The sequence below is a fragment of the Lactuca sativa genome, chromosome 4 (assembly GCF_002870075.4).
Source record: "Lactuca sativa cultivar Salinas chromosome 4, Lsat_Salinas_v11, whole genome shotgun sequence".
Taxonomy (NCBI): Eukaryota; Viridiplantae; Streptophyta; class Magnoliopsida; order Asterales; family Asteraceae; genus Lactuca; species Lactuca sativa.
In genome coordinates this window covers 370,661,781-370,671,511 of record NC_056626.2, presented here as the reverse complement: position 1 = coordinate 370,671,511, position 9,731 = coordinate 370,661,781, and the positions used below count along the sequence as shown (strand labels likewise).

The following is a 9,731-nucleotide window of genomic DNA, read 5'->3' as shown; positions in this document are numbered from 1 at the left end:
GAAATAATGATTCAAACACCGGAAGATATGCTGAGAGCATGTACCCTCGAGTTCCAACGTAGCTGGGACGAGCACTTACCTCTGGTAGAATTTTCCTACAACAACAGTTTCCACTCGAGCATCAAGATGGCACCTTATCAAGCCTTGTATGGACAAAAGTGTCGTACACCGTCTTGTTGGCTTGAAGCCGGAGAGAAGCAGTTTATGGGCCCCAATATAGTCCATGAGACTGCTGAGAAGTTGAAGGTGATTAGGGAAAGAATGTTAGCAGCTCAGGATCGTCAGAAGAGCTATGCTGACAAGAAAGACGACCGATGATCTTCGAAGTTGGGGATTCGGTTTTGCTAAAAGTCTCACCGTGGAAGGGACTTATAAGATTCGGTAAACAAGGAAAGCTAAGTCCAAGGTTTATAGGATCGTTTAAAGTTCTTCAGAAGATTAGGAACCAAGCTTACAAGCTCGAATTACCCGAAGAACTAGATGGTATTCATAACACCTTCCATGTGTGTTATTTGAGGAAGTTCATGGGAGAAGTTCCCGACATAATTCCAATCTCAGAGTTAAGGATGGATGAGAATAAAAGGCTGATCGAAGAGCCTGAGGCAATTGTTGACCGTACGACTAAGAAGTTACGACGCAAGATGATCGACTTAGTGCTAGTCCAATGGAAACATTCGAATCGGGCGAATCTCACTTGGGAAACAAAGGATGACATGATGAGTCGCTATCCACATATGTTTGCTGATGCATGATTTTGGGACGGAATCATCCTAAGGGGGAGAGAATTGTAATGCCTGGGTTTCAGGGTTAAGCATTTTTAGACAATGTAATAGTCTAGGTCAACTCTTGTAACTCTTTTTGAAGTAATAAAGATGAAATATTTGAGTATTATGTGAATTATGTGTATTTATGTGCTTATTATTTAATTATAAATGTATAATTAATAAAGAATAAAAATAAGCTTCAAAATTAAAGTGTGAGATAAGCCCGATATCTTTATATAAAGTTGTAGTGGTCGAAACAAGGATTCCGGGGATATAAATAACGCCGAAATCTGAGTTATAACGAAGAAGTTATGACCCGTCGAAGTTTCGCGACAAAACCGGCACGATACCGGGAAGCGTAAATAGTGAATTTACGATAGACCGGGATTTAGCCTTAGCGATCTAAACAAAAGTCGTTGAATGCGTTAAACCGAGAGTGCCCATAAAAAGAACGCCCAAATCTGACTTCGTATGAAGAAGTTATGATTTTTTGAAGTTTCGACTTAGCAGTAAATATTAGATCGAGCGGTTTTTAGCCGACACGACCTGAACGAGAATCGAAGATCTCGTTAAGAGTAGCGTAACGAGAAAAAGATGGGCGAAAACGGACATCGAATGAAGATGTTATGAGAATTTAACAGACCAATCATGTCCCGGCCTGTTAATAATATACATTTTTAAAATAGATTCAAAATTAGCCGACGGAGTCTAAACGAAGGTTGTAGAGTACGTTCCCACCTTTGCGTGGATATAAAGAACGTCGAAAATGGAGCTCTAATGCGATAGTTACGAATTTTTAAAGATTTCATTCGAATTTGCGAAGCCTGTTGCTCAATCGATGATGTGGCAAGATCACAGCCGTCGCTTGCGGCTCACGGTGCTTGCTTCGGATGATGACACGTCGCTTCGGTACGCCCCGCGTCCGAGGCCTAGTACGCCCCGCGTACATTCGCTTCTTATCCACTTCGAGAGTAGGCGCGTGCGAGCCAGCTGGATCCGACCTAAAAGCCTTATCCGAGGACTACGCCCTGTGTAACCTCCTTACGCCCAGCGTACTTGCGAGGCCTCACACCTATAAAGGGGTGCGAAGGCAGCCAGTTTTCTTGCACCAAAACTCATTCTCTCTCTAGTTTCTTTCTCTCTCTAGGGCTCCTAACCTCCCCTAAACCCTAGATAAACCCCCTAGCTCCCGAAGGAAGCCCCGAGGCTCCCGGAGTCCCGAGAAAAAGGGTCTTTCGGTTTCGAAACGCTTCTCCAAATAAAGTTCCAGTTTTCTTTAAAATCCGCTGTAAGTGAGCTATGCTTATGCAATTTTTAATATAGCTTTCAAATAATTGTAGGAATGCTATTAGGTCCTTAAAATGATTATTTGGGCTATTATTATGAGTTATATTGAGTGTTATTTAACGCTTATATAATAACAATAATAGTCAGACTATTAATTTGTCATGGTTATCGTTAGACTAAACCCTAGTGGTATTGGTACTAGGTTTTATCGAAGGAAAAATTGTTTTGGGAGTATCGAAGCGCTGTCCGAGTACTGAGTCACCACCTTGCAAGTGAGTGCATAATTACTTTCAGCTTACACATAGATATGAAGTATTTTATATAAATTACGTGCTATGTGTGCATATTATCTGAATACTTGCTATCTATGATGGATGAACGTTTTTATACATGTTTTCAATGATTTAAACTGTATATGTATTTTATATCTACGAAAATGTTGGGGAAAAACATGGGTAGATGTAATAAGTGATGTGTGATAAAATGATGAGAGGCCTCGATGTTGATGTTGTTGATTCTGTCATCTATCGGAGTATGGATGACGACCACGAACTTTTCTAGACAGTCCAGTGGAACACTAGCAGGCTCGCAACCTGTAGGTGTTTGTGAACGATGTGTTCACCGATGTACTCCATCCCCCACATGGTTGCCTTTAGGACATTTATTGCTGAGGAATCCCCTTAGCAGTAGTGTCCATCCCGATGATGATCCTTAGGCTAGGTCCCTTATGATAGGTGTTTAGGGACGTAAAGTGAAGATAACGGGAACGGGTAATCTGGTTATTGTTGATTGATGAAATTAATAAACTTATTTATTGTGGGTTGAAAACCCTATGTGCTCACTAGGCTCCCCAACTTGACCCACTCAGTTTCTTGTATTACAGGTAGTGGCGAATGAGCATATATGTGATGTTTTGGATGAGCGATTACGGATATAGGCCTGTAGATACGAAATAATGTAGTAAGGCTTATATTGTACTATTTATGCTTTTGATCTGTATCGAACATGACATCCCAAGTCTTTTATTGAAATACATTTCCTTGGAAATGTTTTTGATAAATCTTTATCATATTTTGTTTTGGGACAAATTCCGCAACACTTTTATTTAAAATGTTACTCTGATTTTCAAACAAAGCATAAAAAAAATCGGTTTTTTCTGGCCTTGATTTTGGGGATGTCACATATATATATATATATATATATATATATATATATATATATATATATATATATATATATATAGATTATTTTATTTTCACTATCTATTGTGTGCATGTATGATTGATTATGGACCAATTATTTTAGTTATTTTAATAAAATAATTAATGCATATTACATGTTGAAGATACAATGAGTATTAATTACATCTTCAGCATTTAATATACATTAATTACTTTCTTAAAATAACTAAAATGATTGGTCTAGAATCAATCATACATGCACACAATAGATGGTGAAAACATTTGAACCTAACTCTCTCTCTCTCTCTCTCGGGCTTTTCGGTTTATATATATATATATATATATATATATATATATATATATATATATATATATATATATATATATATATATATATATATATATATATACACTTTCTTTTCATTATTATACTTACCATATACTATTATAGTAATTTATAAACTATTCATATATATTATAATTAATTTAACAAAATATCATTATTATATGATGATTTTTTTAGCAAATACAAAAGTTATTATGTTTTAAAACTAATGATTGTTTATGTAACCATATATTTTCATCGACTCAAATATTTAAGTAATCAATAGAATAAATTCATAGCATCTATTTTATTTATTTATTTATTTTTGCATAAAAAATATTATAAACATATTAATTGGAAAAAAAATATTACGCGTTAAACCAATTAAAAAAAATACTACTTCAAACTAATTCATACTAAATCAGAAAATTATAATTCTTTTATATCTTCATTTTTATGTATTCAAAATATTCTGTTGGTGTAGTTAAATAAAGTTTGTTTCTAAATTATTTTATTTACTTTGATAGCAAAAGATAACTAAATAAAAAAGAAGAATAAGTATAAGAGAAGTTAAGAAATCACATAAGATGTGTGCTAGCGTTCGAAGTTTGGAGAGATAATATATGTTAATTTAATATTGAAAAGAATAAATTATATGTTAAATTGGTAATGAAAGAAGCGTGTAATTTGGTCTCCCATCAATCAATATCAATATCTAAGAATAAAGAGTGTTAAGGGTACTATTGTCAATGTATTAATCTTTGAGTGGATGAATAAAAATTGGCAGTAGCTCCCATCCCATAAATATAACTTTATTATGAAACTAAAACAGATGTTTCCTTGTATAATACGGATAGAGATTAACTGCATGCCACCGACTGAGTCCCTCAACCTGGTTTTACATTCCTTATATAAATCTTCATCACATTAATTAATTATCTATACAAACCTTAGCTAATCGATCAGCCGTTACTAATTTTATGGATATATCTTTGTATTGCGTCGTAGTCTTGGGCTCTTTGGCTGCATGCGTTGATCATTTGTGCTATACTTGCATCTACTCGTGCTACTGCTATCAATGTTGTGGCTTCGTCTTCCAAGATATTAAAACCGGAAGAATACGATCAACAACCACCCATGTCACCCACCATCTTGTGGTGACGATACAACATGCAGACCTTGATCTTCAAACTTAAGGACGACCTTGATGAAATTGTGCCGGAGCAAATATACGATAATAGTACATGCAAGAAGAGCGACTGTGTGATATGTCTTAAGAAGTTCAAGAAGGAGGAGAAAATTGGAGTTCTGGTATCCTGCCAACATTCGTTCCATGGCCATTGCATCAACCCGTGGTTATTCGTTAATCGAAGTTGCCCAATTTGTCGAGAACCCATCATCAGATCTTAAATTTACTTTATCGATTGAGTGAATATGGACCTTTAATTTTAATGCTAAAAATAAATAATCGTGGTGGTTCTGATCATTTGTCTTCGTGGGCAAAAAATCAGCTCATAGTTAACAATTGTAAACAACAATGAACTATGGTTTTCTTTAGCTCCATAACAATGGAGCACTTAGCATTATTCATGGACATGGAAAGGGTTGGTCCTAGACAACTTGGGGCTCGGGCCAAAAAAAATAGGGGCCCTTATAATTTTTTTTTGTAAAGGAGTGTGGCACCTTTAGAAATTTTTATTAATTAATAAAAATAATACAACTGAAGGCTGGGGATTGCCCACCTATAAAAAGAAAAGACTCCGGGACAGACCCTGGAAGCCAAACAACCTAGCATCTAGTACAAAATAACTAAATTAAAAGGTGTGCTCTGAACCATAATGCATAAACATCACAAAGAAAAACTAAAGAAATAAGTGATAAAAGGCAACCAACAAACAAATAACATGCAACAAATAGAAGAAATTGTTCTTTTGTACCTCCTGTTGTTGGCTGCCTGTGATGCTGATGTTGTGAGCTTGTAAATAATTTCTAAGCACTTGCCAAATGCCAATTGAAAAACCTCCACAGTCACAGTAGAAAATTCTGAAGTTAAAAAAACCAAAAAAAAGGAAATAAACATTCTTACATTGAAAAAACTTAAATTAAACAAATGAATAACAAATTAACTCTAAAAAAATCAAGAGGCCACTTACAGTGAGAGTTACAGGGATTCACAGTCACTCGTTCAGAAGGTCATAAACTTGGATTTGGATAAGTTGGATTCTCAGATTCTATACAACATAAAATTCTGAAGATTAAAAAATATTCATAAAAGAATATCAGTATATCACAGATTCACAAAAAAATTAGAAATTTCAATTCAAATCTAGAAAGTATAACTTATAGAAACATAAGAAATTTATAGCATACCACTTAGCATAAAGCTAACTACCATACCACATATCTTTACTACAGCTAGTGTACCACATAACATAAAATGGGTCGGCCTTGGTGCCTTGGACCCATTGGTATGGTGAGAAGACTCACCTTGAATGCAGAAGCTTCCTGAGGAAATCCTTAGCTGCTGCCCCCACCAGTTACCCGAGTTGTCACTACCAGTCAACATACCCAATTAAAAATTGGGTCCCTTACCATAATCCTTGGTCCATGCATGGGGTAAAATGACCATTTTACCCCTACCCAATATGATCCAAAACTAAGGGTCCAAACCCAAAACAAAAGCCCAATATCATAAGGTTCATAAGACCATAAATGGCTCAATTTTCCAAATTGGGCCCAAACCTTTCCAATAGACTTTAAACTAAAGCCCAATACTTTCCCTAGTAAATAATCCTGACCCAAATGGCCCACTAAGGCCCCCAACAACCTAGTCCAAGAATTGGCCCAAACCTAAGCCCATAATGCGAAGTCCATTTCTATATTGGGCCACAAGGCCTAATAGGCCCAACTATTCTATTATTGGCCCAAAGATGCATTCAGGCCCACCTATCAACAATTCCAGGCCCAAAACCATTAGGGCCCAAAGGTCTGAAGTCCACAAAGGCCCAAGTCCTCCTGAGAGCGTACGCCCAGCGTACCTCGTCTGTACGCTTAGCGTACAGAGCAAATGGACTGTACGCGCAGCGTACTACATAGTACGCCCAACGTACAAGCAGTTCATGCACAACATCCATTAAGTGCTTAATACTTGATCCAATACATCCAAATCACAGATATGAGCTATACTTAACATCTAAACCCATAAAGTCACTGACTTGGTGACTTTGCATGCCCCAAACAAACCCAAAACTCCAAGAATGGCTTTCTACTTCCATAAAAGTGACCCTAACTCAAGCGTGAATCCATTAAGACCATCAAGATGGCAACTTTCTGCCTTAGGGACTCAAATATCATCAAGGGTGGCAACCCCAAGCCTAAAATCGGATTTGGAACCATAAAGCTCCAATCTTGGGACCAAAAGATCCAAAAACTCAACATAGTAGATCTAAGCATTCAATGGTCAAGTTCAGAGCTTTATACCTTCATTAAGTTGAGAATGATTCCTAAAGCCAAATCCATAAGCTCCTCCTTGATTCCCATCCTTGCATCAAACTCCAACTTCTTGAAAATGGGTTAAACACCCTAAAAATGGACTCCATAATCTCAAAATGCCACCATGGATGCTATATGACGATTTCTAATGTTTAGAGGGGTGGAGGCTGAAGATGTTAGGGTTTAGTTATGAAATAGGGGGTTTAAATAGGGTCCAAGACCCTAAAATAAGGTTCTGATCTAACGGAATTACGCCCGACATAATTCTTGTACGCCCAACGTACTCTAGAGAACCTTCGCGACCAATCCTGTTCATTACGCCCAGCGTAACCCAAAGTACGCCCAACATACTCCCTTTTTCCCTAGTACGCCCAGTGTACTCCTTGTGTACGCCCAACGTACTTGGCTAAGCATGAAACTACTTAAACTTACGAAAGCCATAACTTCTTCGTTATAAATCCATTTTCAATGATCCTTATATCCACGGAAAGGTGATGAGAAGCTCTACACTTCTAACAACTCAAACTTTCCTTAATACCTTCTGAACCAAAATCCATTATACATAAAAGCCTGAACTGACACTTTACCAAATTACCCCTAGACTCCAACACACAACTCGGACACCCGAAACACTTCTAATACATCACCCATACCCAAATGAGCCTAGATATTACCTTCTATAGAGCCATACTCCTTATGAAGACCAACCTTCGGTCCACAGCCTTAGACTAGAAGTCAATTCGGAACAGATCGTTACATGCTGCTATATATTTAATATAAGAAATATAAAACGGGGACCCTTAGGCATTTGGGGGCCCAAGGAGGTCGCCCAGCTTTCTTAGGCCCATGGGTCGGCCCTGTTCATGGAGGGAACATTTTTTACTTATATTGATTGGACAAAAATCAAATATCAAACATAATAGTGCATGCTTTCTAATTGGATGAGCTTTGTAGATTAACTAGTAAATCATGCATGTTTTAGATAAAAAAAAGGAAATGGTGTTCGAAAGAGGTAATGTTATGTCGCTTATACACCTAAAAACTTGTGTGGGAGAATTTCCATCCAAACCTTTTACTTGCCGCCGTTAATGCTACTTATATGTCACCGCTAATTTTTGTAGACCCATTCTCCTCCTCTTTTCTAGATTACACATTTTTTCTGAAAAAAAAAAACTCTTTGTCGGCGATAAATCCTTTGAACATGCAACAACATTTTCCTTTTTGGTTGTCGTTGACGACTCCCATCACTTGTGCTACCACCACCACTGGTACTGCATACCTCAACACACCATCACAATCACTTCTATGTTCTTCTCTATGTGGGAGACAAACACCAACGACGTTTGTAAAACTCGACTAAAAAATAAAAAATACAATCAGATTTTTACGATATTAAATTTTTTTTACAACCCGATGTACTTTCATATTAACAAGTAGCTTACAAGTAGTCATCAAAAGATATATAATACAATAAAAAAGGAAAATGTATCCAAGGATCTGATTCGGGCATAACAATCTATCAAAAAACAAAACTAAAAATTATACATCCAACTAGTAGCTTTTATCTGTCATTTACATCTCTTCCCCTCTCGTGGTTTCTTGATCTTGAAAAACATACAATAACAACAGGTAAGCTATACTAGCTTATTGAGAAACCAAACAACCATACAAGCATAATATGTTTTTTAAATAACATCTAATATCACATGATTATATTAAAATCAACAAAAATCACGTCGGTAAACACATAATGTATTGCATGAATAATCCAAGAACTAACAAATTCCAATGCATTCCAAGTATAACCTTCTTACATCTTTGTATAGTTTGTAACATCCCAAAATTCAGGTACATCTGTTTAACCCTTCTTCTTTACCAAGTTGTCAAGTTTAGCCCTTGAGTGGAAAATGTTGCAAATGAGTACGCTGGGCGTACTGAAGAGTACGCCACGTGTACTCATGTGCTTAATTTGGACGCGGACTCAATTAGGTACGCTGGACGTACCAAAGTTAAGTTGGGCGTAACTGGCTCAGATGCAAAACCCTAAATGAGATTTGAGGACTATAAAAGGAATGATAAGGCCCTTACCCCAACCACCATATTGCAATGAGTGAAACCCTAAGAGAGCAAAAACCCATTATAAGCTTGTGTGTGTGTTCTTAAGCTTGAAAGTGCCATTTTGTGGTGGTGAAGGAGAAGAGGAGGCCATTGTGGGAGCTAGAAGTTGGAGGACAAGTTTGGATCCAAGTTCTACAGAGTTTGGAGCTTCATTGGGAGGTAAAAAGCTCAAAGCTTTCCTTGCCATTATTGATTTGTGCTTTATGGACCCATTTTAAGGGTTTTTGGTACCAAGGTGGAGACTTTATGAGCAAAGAGTCTCCATAAGCTTAGATATGCCCTATTCCAGTGTAATATGTGTTGTAGGTTCATAAAAATCCAATCTTGGACGTGAATATTAAGTCATGCATGACATATAGGCTTAATAAGGAAAGAGGAAAGGTGTTTAGAGTGATTGGAGGCCTCTATAGCCATGCAAAGGCTTAAAGGTTTCGACTTTTTGGATTAAGTGGCCTTAGAATAGTCAGATCTGGAATTTGAGCTTATGTATTAACCGTTTAAGACCAAAAATAAAAAAGAGTATAAGACTGGAACTTACGCTAGGTGTAATCCGAGTACGCGCAG

At 36.9% G+C, this 9,731-nt stretch overlaps 1 protein-coding gene across 1 annotated transcript in view; it reads right to left on the bottom strand.

Moving 5' to 3' along the window:
- Nucleotides 1-5,366: 5,366 nt before the first annotated feature.
- LOC111891511 (transcription factor HRS1) overlaps nucleotides 5,367-9,731 on the bottom strand; it is a 47,813-nt gene continuing 43,448 nt past the window's right edge. The window contains exons 5-6 of the mRNA XM_023887569.1: nucleotides 5,495-5,600; nucleotides 5,367-5,385 (exon numbers count right to left, since the gene is read on the bottom strand). Coding sequence (XP_023743337.1) covers nucleotides 5,367-5,385; nucleotides 5,495-5,600 — 125 coding nt within the window. The remainder of the gene's footprint in view (nucleotides 5,386-5,494; nucleotides 5,601-9,731) is intronic.